Below are 22,118 nucleotides of genomic sequence, written 5' to 3'. Positions count from 1 at the left end.
ACAATGAATGTCCAGTTGCGGATTACTGGGAGTAGGGGGGGGGGGGAGTTAATAACGTTTTTTTAAATTTTTTTTTAAACTTACCTCTGCTCCCTTTCTGCTCCTCTGCTGCACTCAGGCACAGGTTCCCAACCTGCACTGCGGCCAATCCTGACTGCTCAAAGCAGCATCAGGATTAGCTGGGAGTGCCCAGCCAGGGCGCTCCCAGGCAGACTGGGAGCCTTTGCAGGCTCTCTCCAGCTCAGCAACTGTGCTGCTGGGCTGGAGAGAGCCGTGTGTGAATGTGTGTTTGGCCAGCACAAGACGGCCGGCCAAACACATATGCGCTCTGAGGGGAGTGCACAGTCCACTCCCCTCTGCTTGTCACCTCCAATGCCCCACCTCTTTCACAAGGAAATGATAATAAACACAGTTTATTATCATTTCCTTGTGAAAGAATTTTCAGCGGTTGCTGCTTGGCGGGGGTGAGGGGGGCGATGCTCCTCCGCCATAGGGGAGGAGTCGCCACTGTGAATGTCCACAGTATGCCATGAATGGGTACATATTAGGACAGTTGGAAGTTAGAATATTGCCATGAGAGCCCCCTCATAATGCCGGGACAGCCAAAATGTTGTCTAGTAGGCCACCAAAAGATGACCAGGTTATGCCAGAGTGCATGCGCGCACACACACGTGCAAGCAGATGCACACACAAGGACAGGCTTACTTGCATATGTTCACTCATACGCCCACATTCCATTCTCTGCCCCACTTCCCCTGCTCCATAAACACCCTGGATAGTGGATGCAGGAAAGTACCCCTTTTGGCATGGTTGCCCCCTCCCACACTTTTTGCCTGATATTGATGCTGATGTAACTGAGAGTGTGCTGGGATCCTGCTAATAAGGCCCCAGCACGTTCCCAAAAACAGTACCATTGTTCCCACACTTGGCATACCCCTGGCACACAGTTAAATCCCTTGTAAAACCTACCCATGGTACCAAGGGCCCGTGGCTAGGGAAGGTTCCCAAGGGCTGCAGCATGTATTATGCCACCCTTGGGGTCCCCTCACCAAGCATATACACACTGCCAATGCAGCTTGTGTGTGCTGGTGGGGAGAAAAAGACAGAGTTGGCATGGCACCCCTGTCAGGGTGCTATGCCCACAAACCACTGCGTGTGGCATAGGTAAGTCACCCCTCTAACAGGCCTTACAGCCCCAAGGCAGGGTGCACTATATCAGAGGTGAGGGCATAGCTCCATGAGCAATATGCCCCTACAGCATCTAAGTCCATTCTTAGACATTGTAAGTGCAATGTGGCCATATAAAGGACTTGGGCTGGGAGTTTGTCATTATGAACTCCACAGCTCCATGATGGCCTCACTGAAGTCTGGAAAGTTTGGCATCAAACTTCTCAGCACTATAAACCCACACTGATGGCAGTGTTGGATTTATTGGAAAATGCACCCAAAACACATCTTAGAGATGCCCCCTGTATTTTAGCCAAACATCTAGTGCAGGACTGACCAGTCTGTGCCAGCCTGCCCTTCCATATGAGTTTCTGTCCACATGGGGTGACTAGCCCAGTGGTCTTAGTTCCCAAGCCTCATTCTAAAGATGGCAAAAGAGAGAGGAGGTTTTGTGTGGACTCTTGGGGTCTCAACTCTGTCACCAAGACAGATGCTCACCCTATACCAAGAGCAGATGAACTCATCAACAGGTTAGGTGCAGCCACATTCCTTAGTACCTTTGATTTAACTGCAGGGTACTGGCAAATTAGGATGGCTCCTGAAGCAAAGGGGAAGACAGCATTCTCTACACCTGATGGGCATGTTCAGTTTACTGTTATGCCCTTTGATTTGAAGAATACCCCTGCCACCTTCCAATTGTTGGTGAATCAAGTCCTTGCTAGTTTAGAGTCCTTTAATGCAGCATATTTAGATGATTTTGCTGTCTTTAGCTTTTCCCTGCAGTATCACCTGGTCCACCTACAGAAGGTTTTTCAGGCTCTGCAATCAGCAGGCCTCACTATTAAGGCAAAAGTGCCAGATAGGGCAGGGCACTGTTGTATACTTGGGCCACCTTGTAGTTGGAGGCCAAGTGCAACCTTCATAGCCCTAGATCTAGAAAGTTTGTTAAGGAATATGGATCCATTGTGACCCCCCTCACAGAATTGACCTCAAAGAAAATGCCCAGAAAAGTAAACTGGGGTCTGGGCTGTCAAAAGGCCGTTGACACCCTGAAGGAGGCTATGTGCTCAGAACCAGTTCTCAAAGCTCCAGATTATTCTAAGCAGTTCATTGTGCAGACAGATGGCTCTGAACATGGGATAGGAGCAGTCCTGTCCCAAACCAATGATGATAACCATGACCAGCCTGTTGCTTTTATTAGCAGGAGGTTACTCCCCAGGGAGCAACGTTGGAGCGCCATTGAGAGGGAGGCCTTTGATGTGGTTCGGTCACTGAAAAAGCTGAAATCATACTTGTTTGGTACTCACTTTATTGTTCACACTGACCACAGACCTCTTTGATGGCTGATGTAAATGAAAGGTGAGAACCTTAAACTTACGAGGTGGTCCATCTCCCTATAGAGAATGGACTTTTCAGTGGAACACAGACCTGGGACTGCCCATGCCAATGCAGATGGCTTTTCCAGGTTCTTCCACTTAGACAATGAAGACTCTCTTGGGAAAGGATAGTCTCCTCCTCTTTCATTTGGGAGGCGGTTATGTAGGAAAGTGCCCCTTTTGACATGGTTACCCCCCCCCCACACACACACACTTTTTGTCTGATATTGATGCTGACTTGACTGAGAGTGTGCTGGGATCCTGCTAACCAGGCCCCAGCACCAGTGTTCTTTCCCAAAAACTGTACCATTATTCCCACAATTGGCATACCCCTGGCACACAGTTAAGTCCATGGTAAAAGTACCCATGGTACCAAGGGTCTGTGGCCAGGGAGGTCCCCAAGGGCTGCAGCATGTATTATGCCACCCTGGGGGACACCTCACCAAACCTGTGCACACTGCCACTGCAGCTTGTGTGTGCTGGTGGGGAGAAAAAGACAAAGACGACATGTCACCCCTCTCAGGGTGCCATGCCCACAAACCATTACCTCACCCCTTAGCAGGCCTTACAGCCTGAAGGCAGGGTGCACTATGCCACAGGTGAGGGCATAGCTGCATGAGCAATATGCCCTACAGCGTCTAAGTCAATTCTTAGGCATTGTAAGTGCAGTGTGGCCATAAAAAGTACATGGGTTGGGAGTTTGTCATTACGAACTCCACAGCTTCATGATCGCTGAAGTCTGGGAAGCTTGTATCAAACTTTTCAGCACAATAAACCCACACTGATGCAGGTATTGGATTTATTGGAAAATGCACCCAGAGGGCATCTTAGAGATGCCCCCTTTATTTTAGCCAAACTTCTAGTGCAGGACTGACCAGTGTGTGCCAGTATGCCACTTCCAGGTGAGTTTCTGACCACATGGGGTGAGAGCCTTGTGCTCTCTGTGGCCAGAAACAAAGCCTGCACCGGGTGGAGGTGCTTCACACCCACCCCCTACAGGAACTGTAACACCTGGCGCTGAGCCTTAAAGGCTCAGGCCTCCTGTTACAGTACCACAGGGCACTTCACCTAGTGGAGATGCCCGCTACCCGGACAAAGTCCCACATTTGGTTGCAAGTCAGGTGGGAAAATTAGGGAAAACAAAGAGGAGTGACCACTTCAGCTGGGACCACCCCTAAGGTGTCCAGAGCTGAAGTGACCCCCTCCTTGCAAAATCCTCCATCTTGGTTTGGAGGACAGGGACCAATAGGGTTAGTCAATGTCCCTCTCCCCAAAGTTAGTGGAAAACTGAAGGGTGTAGTCACCCTCAGAGACAGTAGCCATTGGGTAACGCCCCTAAATCCAGGATTTAAGGGCTCCCCTGAACCTACCTCATCAGATTGCTGGCGACCTCAAGAAGACAACAAGAAGAAATAAGGACTGCTAAGCTTACCGCCAGCAGAGAAGACTGAAGACACCAACTGACTTGGCCCCAGCCCTGCAGGCCTGTCTCCAGCTTCTGAAGCCCTGCTACAAGAAGGCTTCGCATCCTGCAGGACCAGCGACCTCTTAAAAGCCTGAAGAGGACAGCCTGCACCCCAGAGGACAATGGTCTCCCGTGGACAGGAGCCCTGTCCAAAAATACACTCCAACAAAGGACTCCAGAACCCCCCCACCCCAGATATGCAAGTCCTGCCCACTCTGCACCCGATGCCCACGGCCCGTTTCCAGGTGGGCCCGCCAACTAGAGCTGGTCCCCAGGCAATTCTGACCTAGTGCCCACCCTGGATTGACCCCTCCTGTCCAACATGATGACGCCTGCAGCCTAAATTCAAAGGACCCCCCTGACCGCGAAAGAACCAGGAGAAGGTTCTCAATGCCAAAAGGTACCCCTGCACCTGCAGGCCCCTATCCTTGGGGAATTCGACCTCCGGTGCTGCAACGCTCAGAAGGCGGCCCTTCTCCTGGTCCAGCCTGTGGTTTTACTATACTGACCTCCTGGACCTAGCCTGCAGCCTACTTGTGACCCCTGGGGTTCCCCTATTTAAAAGCATTTGAAGCCAGATGTTGTGTTTGCGCCCTGCACCCGGCCACCTCTGCGCCGCTGAGGGTGTGTGTTTGGTGCTGACCTGTGAACACCCCGGTGCTCACCTAAACCCCCCCAGGTCTGCCCTCTGAAGACATGGGTACTTACCTGCAAGCAGGCCTGATTCCGGGTGCCCCCAGTCTCCTTTGGACTCTATTTTACAACTTGCCTCTTCTTTGACCTCTGCACCCAGCCGGCCCTGTGTTGCTGGTGGTGGGTGTTTGGGGTTAACTTGAACCCCAGCCTGTGGAATCCTAACCCATGAAGACTGGAACTGTAAGTCTTGTACTTACCTCAAAACTGTACTAACTTTTCTTCCCCCTTAGAACTGTTTCTGAAAATTGCACTGTGAACTTTTAAAACAGATTATTGCTATTTATTCGAAAACCATTTAACTTGCCAAATTGAAACATGGTGGTGTTGATACATATGTCTGATACTTACTTACAAATTTACTTACCTGCAAACTGAATCTTGAAACAAAGTAACAAAATATATTTTTGCTATGCAAAAACAATTGGCCTGGAGCTAGTCCTTGAATGTGTGCTTCATTTATTGCCTGTGTGTGTACAACAAATGCTTTGCACTACTTTCTTAAAAGCCTAACTGCTCAATCACACAACCACAAAAGAGAGCATTAGTATTATCTACTTTAGTCTCTGTTAAGCCTCTGGGAACCCCTGGACTCTGTGCACACTATGGGGGTCATTGGGACCCCGGCAGTCGGTGCAATAGTGGAGGTATTACCACCAACAGGCTGGCGGTACCTACCTCCACTATTATGACATTGGCGGTTTGTCCAAAGCCAAACCGCAAAGTTAACACACCAACACTGGCATTTTGACCTCACCCACCGCCATAGTTTCCGTGGTTTCTGTACCGCCATGGAAACCATGGAGGTAGGCACTATCAGTGTCAGGGAATTCCTGGCACTGATAGGGGTCTCCCAGCCCCCAGCCCCCTCCCCAGAGTCCTACCCCACCCTCCCACTCCCACCTCCCCACATATACACACATACACTCACATACATACACACCCATACACACACGCATACACACATTCACCCACGCATGCATACATTCATACACACTCACTGCAGAACTCACAAACATATATCCATGCACACACACAAGCACAGAACACAACATGCACGCACACACACACTCATGCACACATGCATTACACATGCATGCATGCATTCAACAACACACACGCACACAACACCCTCCTCCCCTGTCGGAGAACCCGACTTACCTTCTTGCAGGGGGTCCTCCGCAGGAGACGGGACGCAGCGCTGCTGCAAGCAGCAGCATCCACCAACAAAACACTGCCAGGCCGTATCATGGAACATGATACGGTAGGCGGTGTTTTGCTTGTGTGGCGCTGCTGCTGGCAACAGTGCCACCTTACCGCCGTCCGCCGCCATGACCGTCACTGGAATTCCGCCAGCCTTTTGGCGGAATTCCAGCTACAGTCATAATGGCATGGACGGTCGGTAGCCACGGCAACAGTATGTTGGCGGCCGTTGTTGTGGCGATAGGTGGCATTTGCCGCCAATGTCATAATGAGGGCCTATTTCTCATTATGATATAGTATATGCAGAGCCGAGCCAGCTTTCTACAGTTGAGCTTACTCATTTCACTTTCAACTGGATCTTCCCCTGGTACATTATGTGGCTGTGACTGTGATCCTTGGGGTCAACAGGTACATGGTTCTTGGTGTCACAAAGGCTGGCTGCAGCTGTCTGATACTGAGCCCTGCATAGGAGTGGTGCCAACATGAATTGGTCAAGGGCACACGGTAATGGCTTAGACCAGATAGGTCAAGGTGAATGGAGCACTTAAATTAGGGCAGAAAAAACTGTCAATGATTGGGCCGTGTATTCTTTATCGCCTCCTTGGTTGTGTGAAGGATCAGCCATTGAGAGCAGAAGGTGTGATCTAGGAGTCTTGGCTCAGCATGCCTGAGGGTGAGTCAGTTGGTCACTCAAACCTGCCTGCCCTTAATTCCCTCATCTCAGCACCACACAGGGTCGGACTGGGACAAACAATAGGCCTGGGAACCAAAATTGAATTGGTCCCCTTTAGCAACCCAAATCTCTAAAAAAGTGTCTCACATGCCAGTTTGAACTGGTACAGACAAGCTGTGTGAGTGTTTTGCAATGTATGGGAGACTGAAAGTATTTGTCTTTGTAGCGGCAAGGTTTATGATATTATGGTATTATCGGTTAAAACCGGGCCACCACACCAAAAACAGGCCCACGAACTGGTAAAAATATCGGGCCACATACTAATCTGTGAGACCAGCTCGTTGGGCACTGCCTGTTTGCCCTATCAGTCACTCCGACCTTGCTACCACATCCACACACTTCACAGAAACACACACACATCCTGTGAAATGGATGGCACCCGTCCTTACATACCTTGTATATGTCTGTACACTGCTGTATTGCTCTTAAACATCAGAAAGATGTTAGTGGTGAAGCAAGTCAAATGGTAAAAATGATTGGCTTCCAAAACCAAAGATGTAGAAAAGAGAAGGCCTTATTTTGTGATTGATATTTACTCACTGGGGGAATAGCCTTACTTGGAGGGGCGGCTCCTCCTCAATGGCGAAGGAGCGTCACCTCACTGCCTACGAGCCAGCAGCTGAAAAATAAAGTGATATTTTATCATCTTTTTATTTTTCAGCTGTTGGCTGAGCCAACATGTGTAGAGAGGGGCAGGGCTGGACCCTGGGAGTGGGGAGGAGGAGTGAAGTGGAGTGCACTTTAGTGCCCTTGTCAGTTTGGCTGGCCGTCTTCGGCCAGGCAAATTGACATACGCACTTAAGTTTCTCCAACCCAGCTGTGTTGCACAGCCAGGTTGGAGAAACAGCACAGACTACAATGCAGTGTCTGAGCGGCAGACCAAGCTGCTCAGACCAATCCTAGTGCTGTTCTCATGCTAGGTATAGCATGAGAGCAGCACCAGTTTTTGCGTGGGGGGCTTGTGCTGGTGTCCCAGGGAATGCTGGGACACCATTGGGAGAGAAGAGGAGCGAGGCGGCCGGTGGCAATAGCGGCAAGACAGGTGAGTTTTTATTTTCATATTTATTTATGTGGACCCCCATTTTAACATTAACGGAACACAGGGACCCCCACTGAATCATCATTGGAATCTGGGGACCCCCGTCTGAGTCATTACAGGAAGCTGGGGACCTAATTTGTCAATATTTGTTAATATTTTTTAATTTTCTAAGCAGTCGCGGACCCCCTGAGAAGGCTTCACGGACCCCCTGGGGCCCCCGGACCACAGGTTGGGAACCACTGATGTAGGAGAAGGCTTAACCACCAAATCTAGTTTTCTGTATGCATGGGATTTGAGTAAGTAGGAATCAGGAAAAGCTGATGTGTCTGGAAGATTTGTGAAAGCAGATGCAATTGTTAAGTTACATACAGGCTTCTAGTTGCAGATTCCTTACCTTAGAATTTCCCTGAGGCGTCCAACTGGATGTGGAGATTTATTCCTCGAACAGTACCCCGGAGTTGGCCGACTTGTCCACCATTTGTGTCGTGGTCGCCAGATTTGACTTCACGAGCCATATATAGGCGCCATTCCAGCACACTGACGTCATTTATTTTCTTTCCGTGCCAGCCTATGCGCAGATCTGAAGAAGAGCTACCCCACAGTCACTTTTTCACTGGCTTTTCAACTTTTGTCACAGATCTTTTGATATCCTGGTGCATAAGATATCGACACTGAAGACCGGGTTCAAGCCCTGTGACTCCGGTCAATGGATAATTTCCATGACGGATCCGCACCGTGTGTGTCTTTGGTGTTTGGAGCGCGACCATGACCCGAAGTCGTGCTCTGAGTGCTGAGCCATGAACCCGAAGGCTTTGAGGGAGTGGTCCATAAAGCTTCTTGCGGACCGGCACTCAGCTTTGCGTTGCTCCTGGTCTCTGTCGAGAGGAAGGTCCCAAGACCGCTTGCGAAACCCACACTCTTCTTCGTCCCATTCAGAATTTTCAGGAGGCTCGGGTAAGCATAAGAAGAAGACGAAGAGGAACAAACGTTGGTCGAATGAGGCGACGCGAGAAAAGGAGCATTGTCGCTTTAGGTCTCCCTCCTCAGAACCTACTTCTGGGTTGGCTCCGCACATCTCTGAGGTTCCGGGAGCTGGAGCCAACCCTGGCCAACTCCCTGAGTTCCATGAGGTCATGCTCCTCATTTTTCAGCAGTCTGACTCTCCTGGAGCACTTTCGGGCCCTGTGAGGCAGACGGGCCCCCTCGGGTTCCACGCCGTCCACTATGGCTTGACTCTGGAGGGCACCTAAGGATCCGTTTCTGGATCCACACTGGTCATGCCACCACAACCTTCCCGGCCGACTGTGTAGACGTCGATGCTCAAAACACCACCGGGGCCCACTGTCAGCATCAATCCCATACTTATTGCCTACTCTGACACGGAGCCGGAGCAGTGTTGCTTGGCGCCGGTTCCGACTTCGAAGGGGACCTTGCTTGCTAGGTGGGGTCCTGACCCTTATTCTTATGGGTACGGGTACAGTGACAGTATGGAGGGGTTGCTGGATCCTTTAAAATACCAGCTTGATGACCCCATGGACTGGGCTCATGACCTGTGTAAAGCCAGTGCTCTAGACACTTTCCCTAATTCTAGCATGCGTTCTCCCCCTAACGTGGCTACGGAGGAGGAAGCATCATATTTAGTTTTGGTGAGCCAAGGTCCTGGGCCTAGAGTTGCCTTCTGTGACTGTCCGGACCAACCTTCTGACTGAGGTGCTTCAGTCTGAGGCTTCCTCTTCAGAACCCTTCATGCCTTTCAATGCGGCCCTCACTAATGTTCTGCTGGGGACTTGGTCCAAAGCCAGCACAGGGGCTCCTGTTAATAGGACAATCACCCACCGCCATAGGCCCTTGCCTAATGATCCAGTATTCCTGACGCAGCATTCTACCCCTCAGAACTTGGCCTTCGAAGGCACTCATCTCTTTGGAGACAAAGCAGACTTGGCTCTCGAAAGCTTTAAGGAGTCCAGGGCTATGGCTTGGTCCTTGGGCCTCACAACTGCCCCTTGGCCCCCTCAGTCTGCTTTTTGCTCCTTTTGTGGCTACAGAAGGGGCACCCAACTATGTCCCTTTCCCTCCAACCACCATGCTCTGTGTGGCTGGGAACTTGGGATTAAATGTCCAAATGGATAACTTGGCCAGTGGTCGCCCAGTCCACCACCCCAACCGCTGCAGCCTCCAAACATTCTAGGTCTGACATTTCCCCATCAGGGGCCAGTCGGAGGCAGGATTTGCCATCACCAGCCCTCTGGGGTCATGTCAGACAGGTGGGTTTTGAAACTAGTCCAGAGGAGCTGTTCCCTCTTCTTCAAGGCTGCCCTTCCATCCATGCCACCATCCTACGATTGGGTGACGGAGTATCACCTGGCACTTCTCCCTGAGGAGATTACGGCTTTGTAGGCCAAGGGAGCCATAGAGAGGGTCCCTGTGCCAGAAGTAGGTTGTGGTTGTTATTCCCACTACTTTCTGGTGCCCAAAAGGACAAGGGCCTGCGCCCAATCCTAGACCTCCAATCCCTCAATCTCCTCCTCAAAAAGGAGAAGTTCAAAATGCTCACTCTGACTCAGGTCCTATCTGCCCTGAACCCAGGACAATGGACGTTAGCTTTGGACTTGCAGGATACAAATTTCCATATTCTCGTCCTGCTTGCCCACAGACATTACTTGCGGTTCACGGTGGCCCTGCATTTTCATTTTACTGTGCTCCTCTTTCGCCTTACCAGTGCCCCTCAGGTGTTCACCTAAGTGATGGCGGTGGTTGCAACTCATCTGCACAGGTTAGGGGTTTCAAACTTCCCCTACCTCGACGACTGGCTTTTGAAAGCAGGCTCACTCCAGGCTGTCGTTTTCCACCTCCAGACTATGGCGAGGCTCCTACATTCACTGGGGTTCACCATATATGTGCCGAAGTGACACTTGACTCCATCTCAAACACTCCCTTTCATTGAAGCTGTTCTGGACACAGTGCGGTTTCTGGCCTATCCTCACAAGAGGCAAGTCCATGATATTCAGGGTATGGTACTGATGTTTCAGCCTCTTTCATGGATTTCGGTGATAATGACTTTGAGGCTGCTGGGCCTTATGGCCTCCTGCATCCTGCTGGTGACACATGCCAGATAGCATATGCAGGCTCTGCAGTGGGACTTGAAGTTCCAGTGGGCGCAGCATCAGAGGAATCTCTCAGACATGGCCCAGCTCTCGGAGGGAACTGCGCAAGATCTGCAGTGGTGGCTTTTGACCCATGATAGGATCAGTGGCAGAACCCTTTCCCTTCCCCAACAAGATCTGAGATTAGTGACAAATGAGTCACTCCTGGAAAGGGGCGGCCACATGGAGAGGTGGAGATCAGAGGAGTCTGGTCTCCGGCAGAGTCTGGGATTCATATCAGTCTTTTGGAGCTCAGGGCTATCAGGCTAGTATTGACAGCATTCTGTATGAAAGTACCCTCTTTTTGGCAAAGCTCCCCCCACTTTATGCCTGCTACCAGTGTGTTTTGATTGTTTTCACTGGGATCCTGCTAGCCAGGACCCCAGTGATTGTGATCTCTCCCTCTAAATTTGGTTTCTTAGGACTTTTCACACCCCACAATTGGCATACTGGTGCCCCCATGTAAGTCCCTAGTTTATGGGACTTAGGTACCCAGGGCATTGGGGCACCAGGGGTTCCCAAGGGCTTTAGCATGTATTGTGCCACCTATCGGAGCCCATGCAAAATGTGTCTGCATGCCTGCCATTGCAGCCTGCGTTAAAAGGTGCATACACCCTTTCATTACAGGTCAGTGCACCAGTTCACTGTAAGTCACCCCCATGGTAGTTCCTCCTAGCCTAGAGGGCAGGGTGCAGGTACCTGTGTGGGAGCTACATATCCATTACACTGGACTTCATAAGTGCGGGGAAGCCATCTTACCCACGTACTGGACGCAGATCACTACCTGTGTCCAGTTACGTAATGGTAACTCTGAACCTGGGAATGTGTGGTATCAAACATGTCAGAATCATACCCCAGTACTGTTGCCAGTATCGGCTGTGTAATTCCATGCACTCTGGGTGGTCCTTAGAGGACCCCCAGCATTTCTCCTACTTGTTTTCTAGTCCCTGCAGCCCATGCTGCTGCCACCGCTTAGACGGGTTTCTGCCCTCCTGCTGCTTCACCAGCTCAGGCAGAGGAAGGCAGAACAAAGGATTTCCTGTGGGAGGGGGAGGTAACACCCTCTCCCTTGGAAATAGGTGTAATATGGCTTGGGAGGGGTAGCCTCCCTAAGCCACCGGTATGCTTTGAATGGCACATTTGGTACCCTTCTTGCATAAACTGGTTTGCACCAGTCCAGGGACCCCCGGTCCCTGTTCTGGCGCAAAGCTGGACAATGGAAAGGGGAGTGACCGCTCCCCTGTCCATCACCACCCCAGGGGTGGTGCCCAGAACTCCTCCAGGTGGCCACTTGATTCTGCCATTTTGATTCCAAGGTGAGCAGAGGCCCCTGGCAGCATCTGAGTGGCCAGGTCTGGCAGGTGACTTCACAGCCCCCTCCTGATAGGTGGTCACACTGCTAGGTGGCCAGTCCCCCTTGCTGGGCTACTTGGTGTCTCCCTTACAATAATATAAAACAACATGCATAACAATAACATTTAAACTATATATAAAACCAATGATCACTAATTAAATAATATTACAGCTGCAAAGTCAACCCCCAACAGTACCAAGACTTTGTGAGGGGGGCCCAAGGAAAAGGGCTTGTGCTTATAAAAATGAATAATAGCATACATGCAGCAGTATTATTGCAATATGGCATCAGATAGAGCTATTGAAGCCAGCCCCATTTGTGTAAATAGGAGCAAACAGTTCCATCTCACGGTGCGTCATGGGGCCTTATTGGATCTTATAATTCAGTTTGCTCCAATTTAGCTGGTAACTCCCTCAAACAGCCAAGCTGCCAATACATATGATGTTACCAAATTATGTGCATTGATGTTACCCGGCCTTGAACAAACTGCTAATGCAGTTATGGTACAACTCACCCCATTAGATTTAAAAAGGGGGTAGAGCCACCAATGCCAAGCCGCATCAAATTTCTTGCAGAACAGGGTAAAGTGGGCAACGTTGTCTACCTCCCCAGGGCTACAGTCACATTACTCCACTCCAGCCACCAGCCTGCGGGTGCATACCAGGGAGCCTCTTAAAGGCAACACACTCAGATTGTACTTTAGATACAGCAATCGCTTCAACATGGGGTACAACAGATCCAGATAATCAGGAGGGGCAGGGTCATAGGCTTTGTTAAAGTAATAGCTTGTAATTTATATGGGCCTGAGTTCCTGGCACGCCCTTATCCTATTAAATTCTCTGTACTGATCTTTTACCTGGCTCGCAGTGTCCTGATTGACTGTGCCCGGGCCCACCCACAGTAACTCTAGATGAAGATTTTTCAGGATCTTCTTAACGTGTACCCCCATGAGCGCTCCCCTGATCTGCAACTCACTGTGGCCTCTTCAAGGGTTCCCAAAAACACTGCTGCCTTAGAATTGTGTACTAACCTTACCCAATATAACGCTGGCCTGAGGACTGCTAGTTCTGATATTGGAATCAGGCTGAGCTCTGCAAGTAGAGCCTTCAAAGGGGTTCCTGGCCCTAACCCCAGTAAGGTTCTCAAGAATTTGTTCTCAGCTGCTTGTAGCACACTGGTGTTTGCATAGCCTCAGAGCTCTACCCCATAAAGTGCTGCATCCACTGCCTTGTGGGTGTATATTTTCAAGATGGTACTGATGCTTCTACCTTTAGCCTTAAACTTGTACTTCAATATTACTCCCACTGCTTGCTTAAAAACTATGGTTGCCTTCAATGCCTGGTTATCCCAATTTAAATTATCCGAGAACCACACACCCAAATAATTGAAGTGCTTAGTGATATCAATTGGCGAATCATTGATCACTAAATTCCGGCAGAGGCAGGGTGATGGCCGCAAGGTCATCCCTATGGTCCTGGGACAGTTAATGATCAGTGATTTTTCCTCACAGTATTTTACAAAGCGACCAAGTAACCTATGAGCTGCATTTCCCATGCGTGCGATAAGCAGTGCGTCATCTGCAAATAATACTATTGGGACCCACTTGCCAGCTACAACAGGAACATCTAACTGTTCTTCTAGGAGATAGTGAACCACGTCATTCATGAAAAGGCTAAAATGAAAAGGTACCAGGGCACAACCTTGCAAGACGCCCTTTTGAACCTGGAAGGGATCTGAACACTTCCTGCCTGTTCCGTATCTCACTCTGGCCGTGTTATCTGAGTGCAGTGCCGCTATAGCTTTTAGTAGGGAAGCGTTAGCCCCTAAACCCAGCAGTGACCTCCATAGTTTGGCCCTATCCACTTAGTTGAAGGCGGATTTTAAGTCTATAAAGATCAAGTACAATGAGGACCTCCTAATTACTGTAAATTTGTATGAAATCATGTAGAGTCAGATGGCCTGATCAATAGTTCCCACCCAAGACCGAAAGCCAGCTTGCACTTCTGTGAGCACAACCTGGGCATCTGCCCACCTCTGCAATCAATTAAGCAGAACTTTCCCTAAAACCCTTCCGGCCCCATCAGGGTTGGAGATCGGCCGATAGTAAGGCAGCCTTGATCGCCCTTCGGGACAATAGTGGCAGAACACCAGGACTGGCGTACCGCACTCCCCACAAGGGATGCATTAAACACTTAAGTGAGGAGTCTAGCCCAATATTGGAGTGCCTCATAATAAAGGTCCATAGGCACCATGTTAGGGTGAGGAGCCCTATGCTTCTTCATAGATCCCAGCTCTCTAATTACTTCCGGGATTAGTATCTCTGTTACATTGGAAGCAATGGACAGGGCATCTTGCATCTACTTAGAATTCGAAGAATCAACCAAAGCAGTACTATAAAAAGTACTGATGCACCCAGACAGTTGGGCCTATACACGTTTCTACCACTTTCTTCATCCCCTTCTCGACTCTGGCTACCAATTCCCAGAGTTTCTTAGAATTATTCTCAGCTGTGGCCTTTCTCAGTTCTCCCCACAGAGTATTTTGGTGCAGCTGTTTCTTGGCAGCAAGAAGGCACATGTAGTTTCTTCCACACTCTATAAATTCCTCTTCACTAATGCTGCTATTGGGACGCCGTATTAAGGCATGCAAGCCATCTCTTTGCCCTCAAACACTCCTTATCAAACTAGCCTTTGCTTCCAGACCACCCCCCTTTGTTACAACCAGTTAGTTTAGATACTGCAGGCTTAGACCACAGGGGCCTCAACTCTCTTATCATCAGGTCATAGGCAGCCAAAATCAAAGGGCTATCATTAGTCTGAGCTTCTATAAGAGATTGTCCCTAGTTAGCCATTATATATTCAAGTTGTGGCAGTTCCCACTGGTACTTCTCACCATCCCACCTTATTCTTTTCCTACACTTAGACGGAACAATCCTACACTCATAGAACCCCCATTTTCTAACCCCATAGTACTCATCCCTATACTAAAGATAAGTGGGTTATGGTCGCTCTCCACTCTGCTGAGCACAGCCATATCAAGAATGGACACATTGACAATTTAATCAATGACCAAGGAACACCTTCCATTGTAGAAGGTTGCCATGGCAGTACCATCTGACTTGGTATGCCTATTGGCAAAGCGGAGACAGTTATCTAATAAAAGATTCGTAAAGGCCTAGGCCTTTTATGTGGACTTGAAAAAGCCCATAGCTGTGCCAGGGATCCCTAAACTGCGATCTTCCATCAGGATTTCGTTACTGTTGGTGGCATCACAGGTTTATGTGTTAATATCTCCACAGATCAGCGTCAGGATCCCACCTCCTTCATACCTCCTCAGAAATGTATCATCTGTCATATCCCATCTGACTCCTCCGATATATGCATCGCACTCCTTCCAGAGCGCCTGGACCTCCAGGGACCATCTTGACGGGATGTATATACGTTCAGGATGTCAAACACACACCCCTCCCCTCAGTCTGAGTCTCACATACTGGATATTAGCAGAGACCATCCTGGGTAGCAGGTCTACTTGCTCTAACTTTACAACTTAACTTACACAATACCTATATTGAAAGACCACCAATGGCTGCCCCTTCCAAGAGCGGGTGGCCAGCATATCAAACCCCAGGAACCCATTTTATACATATTTCACCAGTGGCCCAGGTTTCTTGGAAGCAACAGACATCATATGAGCTAATGAATTCTAACCAGTCACTATCTTCCATTTTGCTAGCAAGGCCTGCTATTGTCCATGACAGAATTTGTAAACAACCCCGCTTTGAGTTATTACAAGGGGAAGGGACGTGGAAACAATGGGTACAAGGGGAGTAGCAGAATAGGGGGGGAGTTCCTTCTTTACCTGAATTTTCGGCCAATGCTGCTGCTACCCATGACCAGTCCTCACAATGGTTCCTTTCTTTCTTCTTGCCACATTCGGGGAACCCGATTTGCCTGCTGTTCTTATAGGTGGTGATGGTCAAAATTTCTCACACTCTATTACCATTGGCCAATTGCCCTCTTTGTTTTTTCTTATATTGTAGATCTGCATCCATACAAGTTGCCAGTCCTCGACATACTTCTACACCGCTTGACCAAGCCAATTTCCCTTTGGTTGATATCAGGACGCAGCAACACGCCAATCCCCGTTATATGAAAACATTCTGCATATTTGAGGATATGCCTAGCAATACCCGGCAGGGCAAGTTCGACCAGAGCTGCGGGACAGGAGATGGTAAAACCACCTTGGAGGGCAGCTGGGTGGACACACCTCCCACCATTGTCAGACCACTGTTGCTTACTCGCCAGCTTCACTAGTTTAATATCACTTGAAGAAAGAACTCTCAATTCTGGAACAGCATAAAAGAGAACTAACAACCGCAATCTATTTAAGGGTTGATTTAGCCCAGCATCATGAAAAAGATTGATAAACTCCAGACAACACCCACTGTTCCTTCTTTCCAACATAGTGCCGCTCGGGGCATTATGAAGATCTTGATCTTTTGGTCTGTCTCTATAACTAGATCCTGAGGACTCAACAAATGGTACGGCATCTTGATTCAAGCCAGGAGGCACCCTTGGTTCATTTGAGATACATACATCTTCCTGCTCAGCCAGAGCTACCTCCGTCTCCTGTGTGCGAGGGAAAGGGCTACAGGCCTTAGCTGCTAATCTGGAGCCCTTTCTCTCAACCATTCTTTTATATTCGTAGTATATGGTTTGGCCCTCCCCTAGGGACCTCACTATTTGCTATTGCTTTTACTAATGCCTATTGCTTTGTATGCTATTTACTGATTGCTAATGTGTACTTACCTCCAGTTGGGGTATTGCCTATTTTAGAATTTGTGCTACTATAGTAAAGTTCCAATATTTTTGTAACACCATGTGGTTCTTTCATGTGTGTAAGAGCTGTGTGACTATAGTGGTGTTACATAAGCTTTGCACTTATTCTAGATCAGTCTTGGCTGCTCATCCACAGCTACCTCTAGAGAGCCCTGGCTTCCTAGACACAGCCTACACTTCACTAATGCAGAGGATGGTTCTCCACCCAAACCTGTCCGGCCTCCACCTTCTTGCATTGAGATTGAGTGACAGCAGTTGACAGCTTTTGACCTTCAGTCGAAGTCTGTAGCGTTATCTTGGCAGCCCAGCGTTCCTCCACCAAAACGTTATATGCCACCCGTTGGAACAAACTTGTGGCTTGGTGTACAGACAAGTCTGTTGATCCCCTCTCTGCCCCTCTTTCAGAGATTCTTTTGTTTGTTTTTTCTCTAGCCCAGCAGGACTCTCCTTTGGGCACCCTCAAGAGATACTTGTCTGCCATCTTGGCTTTCCTGTGATTACCTGACCAACCCTCCTTGTTTAAATTTCTTATTGTTGGTAGATTCCTGAAGGGTTTTACCCATATGTTTCCTCCTTCTCCGTTCATAATGCCCAATGGGATTTGAACATGGTTCTTACTTTCTTGATGTGTGTTCCTTTCGAGTGACCTCACAACTGTCCACTTCAGCTTCTTACCCTAAAGACAGCCTTGCTTGTAGCTATCACTTCTGCCCGCAGGATGAGTGAACTGCAGGCCTTTTCCTCGAGGCCTGCTTTGATTTGTCTCCATCCTGATGAGGTGGTGCTTTATACCAGGGCTTCCTTTTTACCTAAAGTGCTTTTGCCCTTTCATGTAGGCCAATCCATCACCTTGCCTACTTTATCCCATGCCCCCACATCTTTCTAAGGAAGAGGAGCTGCACCACCTGGACCCACAAAGAGTGTTGGCGTTCCATCTTGATCGTACCAGAGTTCCGGGTGGATGATCAACTCTTTGTGGGTTATGTGGGTGAGAAGAAAGTTCGGGCAGTGCAGAAGAGCACCATCTCTTGATGGCCTTCTGTGCATTAAAATGTGCTACTCATTGGCTAAGAAGCAACCACTGAAGAGTTTGCGTGTTCACTCCACCAGAGCAACAGCTGCACCCACTGCATTAGCTCTCCGAGTTCCAGTTCTGGATTTTTGCCAGGCAGGAACGTGGGCGTCTTTGCACACATTCACAAAACACTACTGCCTGAACAGTCAGGTCGCAGGGTCAGGTAGTTTGCCTGTTCGGTACTGCACAACTTCTTAGTATGATCTTGGTTCACAGATCCACCTCCTGGGCTGGTATTGCTTGGGTATCTTTTCTAAGGTAGGGAATCTGCAACTAGAAGTCTCCATCAGATGAACACGTTATTTGCCTTTGGTAACAAATTATCTGGTAGAGACATATTCTTGTTGCAGATTCCTTACTGACACACCCATCCTCCCGGCTCTGCGAAATGATTTCTAGGAACAGGGACTTCCCTTTTAGGGCCCTAGTTCTGACACACAAGGGTCAGTGTTCTTCATGGCTCTGCGCATCTGGCATGGAAAGTTGTGAAAAGAAACTGATGTCAGTACGCCGGGGTGGCGCCTGTATAGAATCCGCAAAATCATATCCGGCGACCACAACGCCAACGATGGATGCACAGTTAACCAACCCCACCTAATGGCGCGCAAGGGTACTGCTCGAAGAAAATTCTCCAGATCCAGACTGCCGCCTTTACGAAATTCTAAGGTAAAGATTCTGCAACTAGAATATGTTTCTACCAGATAATTTGTTATCAAAGGTAAGTAACTTGTTCTACTGGACTAGTGTTATCTAGTGCTTCGAAAGTGTGGGTGAGGAGTTTGAATTGTGCTTGTTTGTTAATGGGGAGCCAGTGGAGCTCCTTCAGGTGTGGTGTGATGTGAGCATGGCTTATCTCACCACAATGTCTTTTTCAACAGGGAAAAATTAAACGAGGTGCATGATGCATTACAGCAGAAAAGGGAACTACTAGAAGATCTCCAACCTGACCTAAATTCAAATTGTAAGTATGTTTTTTTAATCCTTGTAACCAGCCCAAAGATTTAAACTTTGAGAAGTGTTAGAATTAGCATAATACTCTTCGTAATATTATAATAAAATTTGGCCAACATATAGGAGTCTGATGAGTATATTGATCAGTGTACAACTTTTGTTTGAGAAGTACTCTGTCAGTGAAGGTTAATAAGGAGTGCCTGAAAAGGACATTCATAATATACATGAAAACATAATCAGTACCCTGCAGACAGGCCCGTATTGTCTACATTATTCGATTTTCTTGTAATTGTCCTTTGAAAAGGAGAAAGCAAGATCTGCTTCTAAAGAAGCATTCCACCTATAGTGGGGCTGCAGTCTCCATATGCCTTTCCACCAATGTTATTTGTGTGAAGAAGGTCAGCAGGATTGAGCTCAACTCATCCTAAGAGAGATCTTGATTGGGTATGGAGAGTGTGCTACTCCGATCTTCTAAGCCTTAGCATTTGTTCTCCCTTCCATCTTCTAATTCAATAGGACCTCCTGTTTCGGCAACAGGGAAAGGTTCTGCACTAAACCACACAACCAAAGCCTCTTTGTGTGAAGATTGAGAGGAACCAACTGAGGGGGTTTCATTAGCCCACAGAAGTGGCGAACATTATCCTGGTGGATCGGTGGCCATTTTCCAAATCTGGGTATTCTGGTCACTGGGCGAGGTTTGGGGTGTGGTGCAAGATATTTCAGGCTGATTCTCTTCAGGCTAAGATATCTGATGTTGTGATGTCTATTTTGTCACTGGGCTTGCAAGGATTGTCTCTATATACACTGTTGAAGATTGCTTGTCTGTCCTTACTGCCTTTTTACCTATGCCTGTTCAACCCAGGTAGTTTAAGTTACCTGATATGATGCAGTTTTTGAATGGGGTCGCTTATATGTTTGCTTCTGATAGAGACTTCTAACTGTAGATTCCTCACCTTTTGATAACTCCCTAGATGTCAGACTGGATCCAGAAAATCTTAAGCAGTACCTCAGTGTACCAAAGTTACACTGAGGTACTGCTTCCGGAGTAGAGTGGTGTCAGTGCACACAGCTCTGCACTGACGCCGCTGCACTTCGGAAGTGATGTGCGGGCCCTATGTGGGGACCACCCAGAGATGCTGACTTAAATTTCCTATCTTTCCATGTGAACAGACCTGGAACTATCCTTCATCTCTACGAGCCCACTCTTTTAAAAAAAATGTATACCAGTTTGCAAAGGAAAATTTAATTGCCAAAATCTACAGGGTTCAAACCCTCTGGGAAATGTTGTGAACAGGTGTCTGTGACTCACCCACATGCTGAGTGCCTGTGGTGCCTAGTGTATGACCACAACCCCAAAGACTGCAGTGACTGATACAGCCCAAGGCCATCTGAAACCAGAAAGCCCTGGCCTTGGTTGTGGTGCAGTCCAAATCCTGGGCGAAATCCAAGAAAAAGCATTTAATCTCCAGAGGAAGCGCAAGGGCATTGGCAGTCTTTCAGGTCGTGCTCCCAAAGTTGTTATACTTCGGAGCTGATTCTGACTCTTTTACAGCAGCAACCTGAAAATCTGGGGACATCACGTCCCCTTAGCAATGTGAATACTTTTATGAGGCCATGCTGTGACTTTTTGGCATGCCTTTGGGCCCCAAGGAGTCAAGAGACCTCTCAACTGGTATTCTGCCAGTGATTCCGCCCTTGGCATCAGCTAGGCCCTCTGATTTTGCTCCAGATTCGGGACTGATTTTGTTGTCAGTTGCTTCGACGGTGCCACAACCTATGCCATAACATGATCCACCGACACCAGAGTCATCGACTGTGTATGACGTTAGCCAACCGATGGTGTTGTCCAACGCCGAGACACCACCGCCCTGGCACACTGTGTTGACTGAGCCACAGCCATTCACCCACCCTTATGACTGCAACACAATGCCTTTGCTCTCTGTAAGAGCATGTGTCCTCCACTCATTTTTTGACATGGATTCTGACGATGGTGACTACGATGCTGAGTATGAATTTGCTCAACCTCGTAGGAAGGATAACTGGTTTGAGGACCTCCAGGATACGAGTGGTCTGGATACCTCTCCTGACACTGGCTTTATTTTTCAACTAGTCCATGCCACAGGAGGCAGCAACTCCTTTTTTATGGCTATGTAAAGGGTGACGGAGCTTCTTGTTCTTAGACTTCGTACTTAAGATTAAAACCAATGTCTTGACGGAAGGGTTGCAGCCTGACTAAATGAGTCCTGTGCCCCTACTGCCATTCAGTGAGGCTCTTACTGGCACGCTGGTTCTCTCATTGCCTCCAGTATCCTGGTCAAATCTGACCTTCGCTCTAGAACAACCCCTGCCATCAGGCTTGACGCCGAGGAGAACATCGCCACCACTGAGCAGTCCAAGTTCTTTCCCTTTTGCATCGGACCCCAACATCTCCCCGGCACCACAATTAACGTACCCTGTCCAGCAGCCGGCTCCACTAGCACTGCATCCGGCTCCACCAATGCCACAGCACATGCCTCCTCTCGTGCAACCACTTTCTCCGACTCCACTGGTGTCGCTATTAACTCTGCTGGAGTCTCTGCCCCTGAAGAACCTACCACATCAATTCAACAGAAGCAAGGCACAAAGACTAACAGAGGTAGGCTAATATTTTTTCTGAGAAGCAGATCCTCACAATGACTACAGTGCAGATGACAATGTAGATGGTCAGGTCCCTTTGGGATTGATACTTCCCTGGAGTGGGATTGTCTCTCCCCTGCTAACCTTCCATCACCTGAGGTGACCCCCTATCATTCCGCCATAAGGAGAGCAGCAGACATGTTGGAGCAGCAGCATCCGTCCATAGAAATAAAGTCCATTTTCCTCCCTGAGGTGCTGTATTTAGCCTCCCACACATCGAAAACATTACTTCCCTTTGATGAGGCTCTAACCAAGCTTAGGTTAGTGATATGGGAGAAGCCGATGACCTGTACCATTGTTGCCCGCAGATAGAAGCCAGCTCCTGAAGATCCCGCCTTCCTCTCCTCACATCCATTGCCAGGGAGCCTGGTTACTGCTTCCTGCTTCTCAAAGCTGCCACAGGAG

At 48.7% G+C, this 22,118-nt stretch overlaps 1 protein-coding gene across 1 annotated transcript in view; it reads left to right on the top strand.

The window, feature by feature from the left end:
* The window catches only part of HOOK1 (hook microtubule tethering protein 1), a 921,358-nt gene that overhangs the window by 769,435 nt on the left and 129,805 nt on the right, over positions 1 to 22,118 (top strand). Inside the window, exon 18 of the mRNA XM_069232567.1 lies at positions 18,965 to 19,047. Coding sequence (XP_069088668.1) covers positions 18,965 to 19,047 — 83 coding nt within the window. The remainder of the gene's footprint in view (positions 1 to 18,964; positions 19,048 to 22,118) is intronic.

This window comes from Pleurodeles waltl, chromosome 4_2 (genome assembly GCF_031143425.1).
Source record: "Pleurodeles waltl isolate 20211129_DDA chromosome 4_2, aPleWal1.hap1.20221129, whole genome shotgun sequence".
Classification (NCBI taxonomy): Eukaryota; Metazoa; Chordata; class Amphibia; order Caudata; family Salamandridae; genus Pleurodeles; species Pleurodeles waltl.
The sequence above is the reverse complement of the archived record's forward strand: the minus strand, read 5'-3'. Positions and strand labels throughout refer to the sequence as shown.